This window comes from Pithys albifrons, chromosome 31 (genome assembly GCF_047495875.1).
Source record: "Pithys albifrons albifrons isolate INPA30051 chromosome 31, PitAlb_v1, whole genome shotgun sequence".
Taxonomy (NCBI): domain Eukaryota; kingdom Metazoa; phylum Chordata; class Aves; order Passeriformes; family Thamnophilidae; genus Pithys; species Pithys albifrons.
This window is the reverse complement of record NC_092488.1, coordinates 1042537-1055106: the sequence shown is the minus strand read 5'-3', so window position 1 is coordinate 1055106 and position 12570 is coordinate 1042537. Positions and strand designations below refer to the sequence as shown.

At 53.3% G+C, this 12570-nt stretch overlaps 1 protein-coding gene across 2 annotated transcripts; it reads right to left on the bottom strand.

Annotated features, from left to right (window-relative positions):
- Window positions 1–2494: 2494 nt before the first annotated feature.
- On the bottom strand, window positions 2495–5838 carry LOC139684033 (olfactory receptor 14A16-like). 2 transcript variants are annotated; one of them, XM_071579642.1, is made up of 2 exons: window positions 5509–5838; window positions 2495–3560 (listed from the first exon to the last, which is right to left on the bottom strand). In XM_071579642.1, the coding sequence occupies exon 2, from the start codon at window positions 3535–3537 to the stop codon at window positions 2596–2598; it is 942 nt and encodes a 313-aa protein (XP_071435743.1). In that variant the 5' UTR covers window positions 3538–3560; window positions 5509–5838; the 3' UTR covers window positions 2495–2595. The 2 variants fall into 2 exon arrangements, 1 of the variants encoding a protein (XP_071435743.1); XR_011699841.1 differs by lacking the exon at window positions 2495–3560 and adding an exon at window positions 3837–3972.
- Window positions 5839–12570: the final 6732 nt, after the last annotated feature.

Genomic DNA, 12570 nt, shown 5'->3' with positions numbered 1-12570 from the left:
ACACCCTGGGGGACTTTTCACCCTTGGGTACTTGAGCTGCCCCGGGGCATCTCTGGGACAGTGTCCAACTGGGTGGCTGCTCTGGGAGGTCATGGCCTGAAGGCAGGAGTGTGGATTTTAGGACACATCTGAAACCTCTGCAGTCAGAAGTTGATAATTTTTAAAGACTTCCTGGCCTGTCATTACAAGGTCGAGTTTGTTTGTTTGTTTATTTTTAATTTCAATGACTTTTCATATTTTTTCCAGTGACAACACCACATACATGTACTAATCTGATTCACTCACTGTTTATGTGAAAATTCTTGTGTAATTATTTTTCATCATTGTACATTTCCTACCAATTATTTGAATGCAGGAAAATTGCTCAGAGAAGCTCCTGAAACTCTTTGGGCAGGTTTCATATCTCTAATTTTGCCTCTTTTATTCTTCCTCTCTCAATTTTTGCCTTCAAAGATCTCTCCAAGCTGTTCGTGCCTGGGAATGTTTTCATAGTCCCAAGTTGTGCTCTGGGCCATGTCAAAGGGGACAAAAGCACCTTCTAGAGAACACTGCCCCTCCTGCTCACAGAGCCTCTCTGACTGCTCAGGTGAGATGGTCCCCAGGCTGCTTTCCTGGTGTGGGATGAAAGGGACAGAAAGGCAGAGGAGGGCAATTGAGGAGACAGGGACATTTGCAATGGAACTATGTGAGGCCTGTGAGATGAATTTCACTGCAGCAGTGGAGGTTGTTCCTGGAGTCACAGCCAGAAGTGTCAGGGCTCTGACAGGTGCCCACACCTGAGCTGTGCTCATGCCCTGCTCACACCCCCAGGGCTGTTCAGAGACACGAGTCCTTCCCTTGCACACACAGACAGTTCCTGGCAGCAGGTGCAGTGTCTCCTTGAACTCCTGCTGCCACTGCCAGGGGCTGGAGGTACCTCAGCCCTGCAGAGCCCCCACCCTGCACATTCACAAACTTCAGATCAACAGGGGGGGTTTTCCTCTCCCTGGCCCTTCCCAGTCCAGCCCCTCTCTGGTCCCCCCATCTCCCTGCCCCTTCCCCCGTCCAGCAGAGCAGCCCAGTCATGTTGCCCTGCACCAAGAAATGGAGGAAATGGAGGTCAGGGACAGTGACCCTGTGAGTGGAATGCTCAGGAGATGATCAGCTCAGGCAGCTCCTACAGCCCCAAGGCCAGCCCTGCTTCCCAGGACAACAGGAGAGATGCAGCCCCAAAGGTTCCTCAGGCAGCTCCTGCTGCCCCAGGGACAGGGCAGCCTCTTTCCATGTCTCCTCTGCACACACAGGCTGTCCTGCTCTTCTGACACATCCCATCTCCCCACAGAGCCTTTCCCCAGGGGAACACGTCTGTGCTGGCCTGACCAGCCATTCCTGCAGCCCCTCCACGTGCTCCCCACAGCCCCTGAGCTGGGGGTGCTGCTCTGCAGGGCACGGGGGCTGTGGTGCCCAGGGCCATGGGGGGACTCTGCTGAGCTGTGCTGGTCAAACTGGGAGGCAGAGCCAGCTGATGGTGGTCCCTGCCACTGACCACCTGCCACACCAGCTCTTGTGTGGCCACAGAGGGTGCTCAGAGGGGCCCTGCCTTGTGCCAGTGCTGGGAGATGGGTCTGGGGGCTGCACTGGATCTAATCTATGAACCTTCACTGACCAGAACATGAAGCCCTCACCAGACTCCTTTTCCAGTGCCTGTCATGGTCTGTGGGGTTGCAGAGCTCCCCTTTTTCAGTTCACACTCAGATGTAGAATATCATCTCTGGGTGACCCCACACCTGAAAGGCCTGTTCTCACTGTGCTGCATTTCTTGCTGACTCCTTGGCACAAACTGTCTCTGCAGGTCCCCTGAGTTCTCCTGGCCCCTCCCAAGTCTCTTCAATAGAAGGCAGGTCTGTCACAAGTTGTAGAGTCCCTCGAGGATTAATCACAGATCATTCACCATGTCCTTGTCACTGGCAACAAACAACAAACCCTAAAGCAGCACTAAGATCCTTGAAGGCCGTGCTAGGACACTGATCTCATCACACTGAGTCCCATGGACAACAAGCAACACAAGGAGCCTCTTTAGAGTCTGTTTCCTTGGACATGTTATTGAAAGTTACTTTGGAAGAAGTCCAAAGCCTTCCTGCTCTGCCCTCAGGAGAACCCCTTTCCTCATGTAACTGCTGTTTTGGAGCCCAGCTGTGTCCCTCAAGTGTCCATGGCCTGTCCCTGCCTGTGATCCCAGAAGAGACACACAGCAGGATGTGACAAAGCTCTGCTGCTCCCTGGCAATGCTGCTGTGCTGGGACTCTCTCTGCAAACAGGAACTGCCATTGGCCTTGCTGTGGTCTCAGAGGAAGGAACTCGGAAAAACAAACTACACAAGTAACTTTTATTTTGCTTAAATATGCAAAGAGAACATTCCCTCATTTACCCAGTCTCCAGATAAAATATTAAGGATAGAGAATTTATGGAAAAATGGGGATCAAAAGTAGAAGTAAGTTGCACACCACTTCAGCAGCAGAAAAAAAAAGTAAAAAAACCCACATAATCACCACCAAAAACCTGAGAAGGCGTGTTGAGTGTATAGTGAGTTTCTCTATGAGTGTTTTGCACATGAAATCAGGCAGTTTTTGCTTCTGAATTGTGTCCAATCATTAGTTTCCAAAGGGCATCCTTAAGTTCCTTGTTTCTCAGGCTGTAGATGAGGGGGTTCATGGCTGGAGGTACCACTGAATAAAGAACTGCCACCACAAGATCAAGGGATAGGGAGGAGATGGAAGGAGGCTTCAGGTAGGCAAAAAATGATGTGCTGAGAAACAGGGAGACCACAGCCAGGTGAGGGAGGCACGTGGAAAAGGCTTTGTGCCTTCCCTGCTCAGAGGGGATCCTCAGCACAGCCCTGAAGATCTGCACATAGGAGAAAACAGTATAAACAAAACAAGCAAATCCTAAACAGGCATTAACCACAAGAAGACCAAGTTTCCTAAGATCAGAATATGAGCAGGAGAGCTTGAGAATCTGGGGGATTTCACAGAAGAACTGGCCCAGGGCATTGCCATGGCACAGGGGCAGGGAAAATGTATTGGCTGTGTGCAGCAGAGCATTGAGAAAGGCACTGGCCCAGGCAGCTGCTGCCATGTGGGCACAAGCTCTGCTGCCCAGGAGGGTCCCGTAGTGCAGGGGTTTGCAGATGGCAACGTAGCGGTCGTAGCACATGATGGTGAGGAGAGAAAGCTCTGTTCTGAGAAAGAAGATAAGCAAGAAGGTCTCTGCAGCACACCCTGCATAGGAGATGGTTCTGGTGTCCCAGAGGGAGTTGTGCATGGCTTTGGGGACAGTGGTGCAGATGGAGCCCAGGTCTGTGAGGGACAGGTTGAGCAGGAAGAAGTGCATGGGAGTGTGCAGGTGGTGGTCAGAGGCTACGGCGCTGATGATGAGGCCGTTGCCCAGGAGGGCAGCCAGGGAGATGCCCAGAAAGAGCCACAAGTGCAGGAGCTGCAGCTGCCGCGTGTCTGCCAATGGCAGGAGGAGGAAGTGGCTGATGGAGCTGCTGTTGGGCATTGGCTACCTCAGGGTGTGGTTATCTGTTGAGAAGGAAAAGGCAGACCTGAGTTAAGTCAGACTTTATTAGCAAAACATATTGCATGTCTCATGGCAACTCTATATTCAGGGTCTTTTTTTTTTTTGTAAGAACAGGTCTCTGCAACCCCCTGCCCTGATCTCTGGGTTTTGGGGCATTGGAAGCAGGGACCCTGCAATGGGCTCCTGTGGAGTCCTTCCTCTGGAGAGAGAGTTCACTTGAAATTCAGGGTGATCTCAAATTAAATGGACTTGTGGTACATCAAAGAGTTGTTCAAATTTTGGACAAATGAAAAATTGATCTGAAGGAATTCTTTGTGTTTGTTGATCCAGTTGCACCCATCACAGTTCTCAGTGGTTGTGGATGTTTGAAATCCCTGCCATTCCTACTGCACTGCAGGTCAAGTCATGTGGGTCCTGCGGGTCAAAGGAAGGCTCTGTTAGTGAGGAGAGAAGAGCTGCTCTGCCCACCAGTGCTGTTCTCAGCTGCCCCGTGCTGGCACCTTGGATCTGGATCAGCATCACACTCAACTGTTCTCCTAAAAAAGAAACTGCACACGGGGGAGAGCAGAGGAATCCAGGACTTCAGGGCCAAAGAGCAGAATTAACAAACTCCTCAGCTTTTTTGTCTCTCCCCTCCCACACTGAGGCACAGAAAAATCATTGCAGTTGCCAAGCTGCATTTCCATGGATTAACATGGAGATATTTCTCCATGGGATCCTAGAGCACATAGATACTGTGGGAGAGCTGTGCCCTTCTGGAGGGCACCCTGCAGCTCTGCAGGACACCACAGAAGCAGCTGAATGTCCTAAAGTTGCATGGAGAGGATTTGGGCACTTTGCTCCCACAGACACATCCCAGAGCAGGACCCAAATGGTTTGTGCCTGAACATGAACTGAACCTGCCACCCCCAGTCCCCCACAATGGCTCAAAAAAGCCAATGGTGAGAACAAGGACACCAAAGGAAAGAGAGGAATGGCAGTGAAATGCCACAGTAGTCCTGCCAAGGCAGCAGGAAGCACACAGAGACAGAAGAATTCAGCACCTTGTCCTTTCCTGGGCTCTGCTGCTGCAGGGCAATGCACACCTGAGCCCCCATGGGCCTGAGGGCAGGGACTCTGCTTAGGCTGGGAAAGGAGCCCGGGGAGGAGCTGATCAGGGAAGGCCTGTGTGCCACAGGGACAGCAGGGAGGTGCCCACATGCCCCTCCCCAGCATTTGTGGCAGCAGTTCCCTCTCCCTCCCTGCCTGTCTCTGCAGTGAGGAGCTGTTCCTGCCAGCAGCTGCCTCCCTGTGCCCGGCTCAGCTCCCTCCAGTGCTCACACAGCCCATGCCCACCCCACTGCCCAGGGGCAGCTCTGCATGTGCAGGGGCTGAAGAGCAGATCCCAGACAAGTTGATGTGGCTGAAGAGGGGGAAGGTGTTCTGAGTGGATGTGCTTCCTGAGAAGTGCCCTTGGAAATGGCAGGAGGTCGAGCTGAAGCTGAGAGAAGCCCAGAGCCATTGCAGCTGAAGGACCTGCCCTGCCCTGCCCATCCCTGCCCTGCTCATCCCTGCCCTGCCATGAGGGAGTCACTCCTCCCATCCACACCTTCTCCATGCAGGGCCATGGGGAGCTCCTTGGCTGGGCTGAGCTGACCCTGGCAGGCAGCAGAGTCCCTGTCCCAGCACACAGAGCCCTGGGCTGCAGGGCCCTGCTCTGCACCACAGCCCTGGGCACCCCTGCCTACACTCCCAATCTCACACCCCACAACCATCCTTACAAGAAGGCAACCTTCTTGCCCTGTGCCTCTGATGGTGCAGCAGGCAAGTCCTGTTTTGGTCATGTTCTCCTGCTGCACACCAGGAAATCCAGGACAGCCATCCTGACAGGTCCTGTCAGTGGTGGCATTTGGCAGGTGGAAGAGACACTTCCAGAAACTCACCTGCACTGCTCTGCAGCCAGAGACTTACCGTGGCAAAGGGCTGTGAAGGTTTCTCCCCTGATGAGCTCTCACCTCTCCTCCTATGCCAGGATCTTTTTAACCTCTTTCTCACTTCTCTTGTCTGCCCTTTGCTGCCTGCAGGTCCTGCCCTGCTCTGCCATATGGCCACCTCCTCTCCACTAAAGGAACTGTGAGAGTCCTTCTGAAAGATCCCAGATGCTGTGGGATGTGCCAGCTTTAGGAGATTCCTGCAGGAAGGGAAATTTAACTTTCCTCCAGTGAGAAAATTATTCACAGAAAAACTGTGAAGGTTTTTCCTGTAGTGAGAGCTCAGTCACCTCCCAGCCCAGGCTGCCTCTCACCTCTGTCCCTTCTCTGCTGTGCCCTGGGTGTCTGCAGGCAGTGCCCTGAGCCCTGCTGGGCTGTGCACAGGAGCTGCTCCTGGGCAGAGCTGTCTCTCTGCAGCACTGCCCGCTTGCCAGGAGCTCCCTGTGTGCCAGGAGCCCGGCCCAGCTCAGCAGCACAGCAACAGCCCAGGGCATTTCATGACCCTCTGGGTGGTTTGGTGCTGAGTCTTTGAATCACAGTCCCTCAGGAAAGCTGCAGAAACCTCTTGAGAAGCCAAAGTGAGATTCAAACTATAAAGTTTCTTGTAGTGCTAATGGGTCCCGCTGAGGGACATGACTGAGAAAACATCCCCAGGATTTTGTTGGAACACAAACCTGGAAACATTGATGACAGGTTAGAGAATCACAGAATCATCAAGGTTGAAAGAGACCTTCAAGATCTTCTAGTCCAACTGTCAGCTCAGCACCACCATAAACACCCCTAAATTGTATTTCAAAAGCCATATCCTGACACCATCTGAGCACTTCCAGAGACTGAGGGGCATCTCATCTGGGCCCTGGGACTTGTGAGGGTCTCACTGGCAGAGCAAGTCACTCACAATTCAATTTCCTTTTGGATTGTGGGGGTTTCACTCAGCTTCTCATCCCCAAATTTCAGACCTGGGACCTGGGTATCCTGAAGACAAGTAGGTTGGAGGTTAAAAACTGAGGCAAAGAAGGCCTTAAGTCTCTCAAATTTTCCTCCTCCCCCAGCACTGTCCTGCCCTCTGCATCCAGCAAAGGGTGGAGACTCTCCTGAGCCCTCCTTTTGCTGACCATTGATTAAGAGACATTTTATTTTGTTTTCTTTTACTGCAGTGGCCAAATTCAGTTACAGTTTGTCTTTGCCCCTTCAAATTTTCCACCTACACAACCTCACCACATGTAGTCCCCCTGAGTTTTCTGTTCCTTGTCCAAGAGATGATGCACTCTCAGTTTTTAACCTGATATCCAGCCTAAGTTCTGTGTTTAACCAAGATGTGCTTTTTGCCCCCTGGCTTGTGTTAGGGCACATGGGCAGAGTGTCAGAAAATCTGGTTTCAAAGAAATTTCAGAGACGGGTTTGAGAAAGCAAAACAAAAGGCTTTACTGGCCAAGCTGTGCAGGCGCAGGGTGCCCCGACACAGTGTTGCCACCGGGGAGCACACGCTGGGAGGGGGGTTGGGACATTTATACTCTTGCCTGCCATGCCCCTTCTCTCCCCTCTGGGTGGCTCATCCCAACCCCCCCTTGTCCATCTTTGGCATCCCGCCCGCTGATTCCATGTTACCAGCTTGTCTTGTCCTCCCACTCACCATCGGTGCTGATTGGTGTGACTGGCCCCCCCTCAGTCCCTGTCACCGGTTACAGACCCCTGACAACAGCCCCTGATTGGGACCGTTGCCTCACAGCCTTCCCACCAATTTGGCCTAACTGACCTAGATGGAAAACCCTTTGAAGATGGCAAACTATCCCCCCTGAAAGCCCAACCCCATTTATCATGAGCAGTCAAAGAGACCTTTGAATTAACATTCAAACAGAACTTTGAATTAACATTAAACATCCTTCAATTGGTACCCCTTGCTCTGATCTCCAAACCTCTCACTTCTATGTTATCCCACTCACAAGGAACCCCCTCTTCTTACTCCTCACACAGAGCTCCTGGAGATTGGAGATTTCCTTCTTAAAGCACCTCCAGCCTTCCTGGACCTCTGTGCCCTTCAGGATTGACTCCCAAGGGATTTCATCAATCATTCTCCCAAACAGGACAAAGTCTGCCTGCCGTCAATCCAAGGTGTCAGTTCTGCTGCCCACTCTTTCCTTCACCCACCATGGAGAACTCTGCCATTCAGTGTCCCTGTGCCCAAGATGGGCCTGACCATGACATCACTCACCAGTCACAGAATCACAGAATGGATTGGTTTGGGAGACACCTCAAAGAGCATCTTATTCCAAGCCCTTGCCATGGACAGGGACACCTTCCACCAGACCAGGTTTCTCAGCACTGCAATCAAACTGGCCTTGACCAACTTCCAGGGATGGGGGAGCCAGAACTCCTCTGACCAACCTGTGCCAGGCACTCACCACCCTTAACATAAAGAATTTCTTTCCAATATCTCATCTATTCCTTCCTTCTATCTGTTGTTACAGTAAAATCAAAAGTGAGCAATTCAGATCTATAGAAAACCCTGTGAGACTGAGCTATCAGCCAGAGGCAGCAAGGAGCTCAGCTGCTGCTGGCTGATAGGGAGGAGGTTACTCCCCAAGAATTCACATAGTAGGAATTCACAGGACTCTGCAGGGGCACGAAAACAGCCAGGATGAAATAATATAAACATGGGACTTGTGAGAGAGAGGCTTTAGCCAATTGAAGTATCTGGCGTGGTGGTGTGTTAACTCTTTTAGCCAATAAGCTGTAGTCCTAACCCTATATAAACTGTGTGCTTTGTGTAACAAAAGGTCTTCACTATAAACTTCATGATTGTTGGTGAAGTCCAGTTCCTCCGCCATTTATAAATTGTTTACTTTATCTATCTGTGTGAAGCCATTCCCTCTTGTTCTTGTCACTCCAGGCCCATGTAAATAGTCTCTCTCCATCTTTCTTGTTAGCTTCCTTCAGGTCCTGGAAGGACACAATTGGTCACCCCATGGCCTTCTCTTCTCCATGTTGAACAGTCCCAGTTCTCTCAGCATTTCCTCATGGCAGAGCTGCTCCATCCCTCTGATCATCCTGGTGGTCTCCTCTGGACTCTCTCCAACAGCTCCATGTCCTTGCTGTGCTGGGACCCCAGAGCTGGAGGCAGCTCTGCAGGTGGGGCAACATCCACCCATGTGTGTTCCTGCAAGTGCAGTGTGGAACCTCATGGAACCAAAGGGACATTGTGACACCACAGAACCTCATGGAACCAAAGGGACATTGTGACACCACAGAACCTCATGGAACCAAAGGGACATTGTGACACCACAGAACCTCATGGAACCAAAGGGACATTGTGACACCACAGAACCTCATGGTACAAAAGGGACATTGTGACACCACAGAACCTCATGGAACAAAAGGGACATTGTGACACCACAGATCCTCATAGAATCATAGAATCGATTGGGTTGGAAAAGACCTCCGAGATCATCAAGTCCAACCCTTGGTCCAACTCCAGTCCATTTACCAGATCATGGCACTCAGCGCGACGTCCAATCTGTGTTTAAAAATCTTTAGGGATGGTGAATACACCACCTCTCTGGGCAGCCCATTCCAATGCCTGAGCACTCTCTCTGCAAAGAAATTTTTCTGATATCCAACTTAAATTTCCCCTGGCAGAGCTTGAGCCCGTGCCCCCTTGTCCTATTGCTGAGTGTCTGGGAGAAGAGACCAGACCCCACCTGGCTGGAAATTCCCTTCAGGTAGTTATAGACAGTAATGAGGTCACCTCTGAGCCTCCTCTTCTCCAGGCTAAACAACCTGAGCTCCCTCAGCCTCTCCCCATAGGGCTTGTGCTCCAGTCCCTTCTCCAGCCTTGCTGCTCTTCTCTGGCCTCGCTCCAGCATCTCAATATCCTTTCTGAACTGAGGGGCCCAGACCTGAACACAACACCCAAGGTGTGACCTCACCAACGCAGAGTCCAGGGGAAGGGTCACTGCCCTGGTCCTGCTGGCCACGCTATTCTTGATCCAGGACAGGATCCCATTGGCCTTCTTGGTCCCCTGGGCACACTGTTGGCTCATGTTGAGCTTCCTGTCACTCAGTCCCCCCAGGTCCCTTTCTGCCTGGCTGCTCTCCAGCCACTCTGTGCCCAGCCTGGAGCGCTGCAGGGGGTTGTTGTGGCCAAAGGGCAGGACCTGCACTTGGCCTTGTTGAACTTCATCCCACTGGAATCAGCCCATCTTTCAAGTCTCTCCAGATCCCTCTGCAGAGCCCTCCTGCCTTCCAGCAGGTCGACACTCCCTCCCAACTTGGGGTCATCAGCAAATTTGCTGATGATGGACTCAATCCCCTCATCTAAATCACCAATAAAGATGTTAAACAGGACTGGACCCAACACTGACCCCTGGGGAACACCACTGGTGACCGGGCACCAGCTGGATGCAGCTCCGCTCACCAGCACTCTCTGGGCCCGGCCCTCCAGCCAGCTCCTAACCCAGCAGAGGGTACACTTGTCCAAGCCATGGGCTACCAGCTTTTCCAGGAGTATATTATGGGAGACAGTGTCAAAGGCCTTGCTGAAGTCCAGACAGACACATCCACAGCCTTCCCCTCATCCACCAGGTGGGTCACCTGATCATAAAAAGTGATCATGTGGTCAGACAGGACCTGCCCCTCCTAAACCCCTGCTGGCTGGGTCTGATCCCTTGTCCATCCTGAAGGTGCTGTGTGATTGCCCTCAGGATGAACTGCTCCATAACCCTGCCAGGTACGGAGGTCAGGCTGACAGGCCTGGAGTTGCCAGGGTCAGCCTTGCAGCCCTTTTTGTGGATTGGAGTGACATTTGCCAACTTCCAATCATCTGGGACCTCCTCAGAGAGCCAGGACTGTTGGAAGATGATGGAGAGTGGCTTGGCAAGCTCTTCTGCCAGCTCCCTCATGCGCCTGGGATGGATCCCGTCTGGTCCCAGAGACTTGTGAGGATCCAGCTGGCTCAGTAAGTCACTCCAGGACTACAAGACCCCCTCAACGCCCTTTCCCACCCATCTTGCCTCTCCCACACTCAAAGCTCCCTTTTTCTTTACCCTGACATCTCCTGGACCCCCCTTTTCTGGGTCACAGGAACCTCCTCGACCCCCCAACAACCTCTCCCCAACCCTCGTCCTGCCTTTCCTTGTCCTTTGGATCATCCTGATCCCCCGTTCCCAGGCACTGGGACGCCCCTGCACCCCCTTATTCTGCACCAATACCCCTCAGCACCCCCTTTCCTGGCCATCCCACCTCTTCCAGTTCACAGAACCCCCTTTTCCTTGACTCTGGGACCCCCCTGTATCCCCACTCCTGCATTTCCCAGACCACAGACATCTCCTTTTTTGAAATTTGGAGCGCAACTTGAGCCCCTTTTTCTGGCCATTCTGGGTCTCCCTACCCCATGACCCCCCTTTCCCTGACATTGGGGATCCCTGGACCCCCTTTCCTGCTCACAGGGTACCCCTGGACCCCCCATCCCACTTCTCCAAGCCTGACTCAGAAACATCAAACCCCCTCCCCCCCCCCCCAACAGCCTCTGCCGGGAACCGAAACTGGGATCCCCCCAAAAACACCTCCCGGGGACCCCCAACATCCCCCCAGGGGCATTCCCAGCTCAGCTTTGGGGTCCCTCAAGCTCCAAACATCCCCCCGAGCACAAACCAACCCCCCCAGAGCCCCCCGGGCTATTCGGGGCTCGGCTCGGGGGTCCCGCAGCGCTTTCTCGGGGCCCTTTGCCGTCCCTGTTTGCAGCTCCGGCCCCGCCCCGCGGCAGCCCCGGCGCGGGATCCAAGGAGCGGCACATTCCTTGGGCCCTTCCCGGCCTTTGCCCGGCCCATCCCGGCTCTCCTGTCCCATCGCACACCCCGCACGGCCCTTTGTGGGCACTGCGGGGACTGCGGAGTTTGGGGGTCCCAGCCCCTCGTTCCCCCTCACCCCCTTTGCCATCGTGTCCCTCCCGCTCACCCGAGAGCTCCTCGTGGGGAAACAAAGAGGAGGAGGAGGAGGAGGAAGAGGAGGAGGAGGAGGAGGAGGAGGAGGAGGAAGAGGAGGAGGAGGAGGAGGAGGAGGAGGAGGAGGAGGAGGAGGAGGAGGAGGAGGAGGAGGAGGAGGAGGAGGAGGAACAGGAACAGGAACAGGAACAGGAACAGGAACAGGAACAGGAACAGGAACAGGAACAGGAGAAAGAGGAGGAGAAAGAGGAGGAGAAAGAGGAGGAGAAAGAGGAGGAGAAAGAGGAGGAGAAAGAGGAGGAGAAAGAGGAGGAGAAAGAGGAGGAGAAAGAGGAGCAGGCGCAGCATCGGCCCCCCCATCCCGCGGGTGCCCGGGCAGGGTCAGCTCGGCCCGGGTATTTTGGGGGTCTCTGCTGTTGCTTTTCTGGGGTGGGAGGGGGTGTTTGGATCCTGCAGGACTCCAAAGCGGAGCCGAAAATGCCCCTGGGGGGATATTGGGGGTCCCCCGGAGGTGTTTCTGGGGGTCCCGGTGGGGCTGCGGGGGCTCCCATTGGCCGCTGTGCCCGCCCGTCTCCGCTCGCCTCCAAGTGCCTCCGCGGACCCGAAACTGCCCCAGAAGTGTCCCCAGGACCCCCAAGTTCCCTTAAATCCTCCAGAGACCCCCCAATTCTACCACCCTCAAATCCCCTCTCCACCCATGGGGTCCCTTTCCCGGGATTTGCGGCTTCAAGGGGGCACTTGGGGGGATTTGGGGGCACTTGGGGGGGGCTGGGTGAGCTGGGGAAGGGATTTTTGGTGGACTCAGGGATTTTAGGAGAAATTAGTTGCATTTGAAGCTAAATTAAGGAGATTTCGGTTGAAATCAGGGTGATTTTAGTTGGAATTAAGGAAATTTTCAGTGGATTTCAGGGAATGTTACATGTTTCAAGGGAATTTTCAGTGGATTTAAGGCAATTTTGGGTGGAATTTATGGGATTTTGGTGGAAACTTGGGGATTGTGGGTAAATTGGGGGGATCTGGGATGAAATTCTGGGGATTCCAGGAGGGATTAAGGGATTTTTGAGTAGAATTAAAGGATTTGGAGAGGAATTCGGGGGCTCGAT

Bases quoted from the DNA above. Each gene is read 5' to 3' on its own strand.
- LOC139684033 (XM_071579642.1), bottom strand. From the start codon at position 3,537: ATGCCCAACAGCAGCTCCATCAGCCACTTCCTCCTCCTGCCATTGGCA.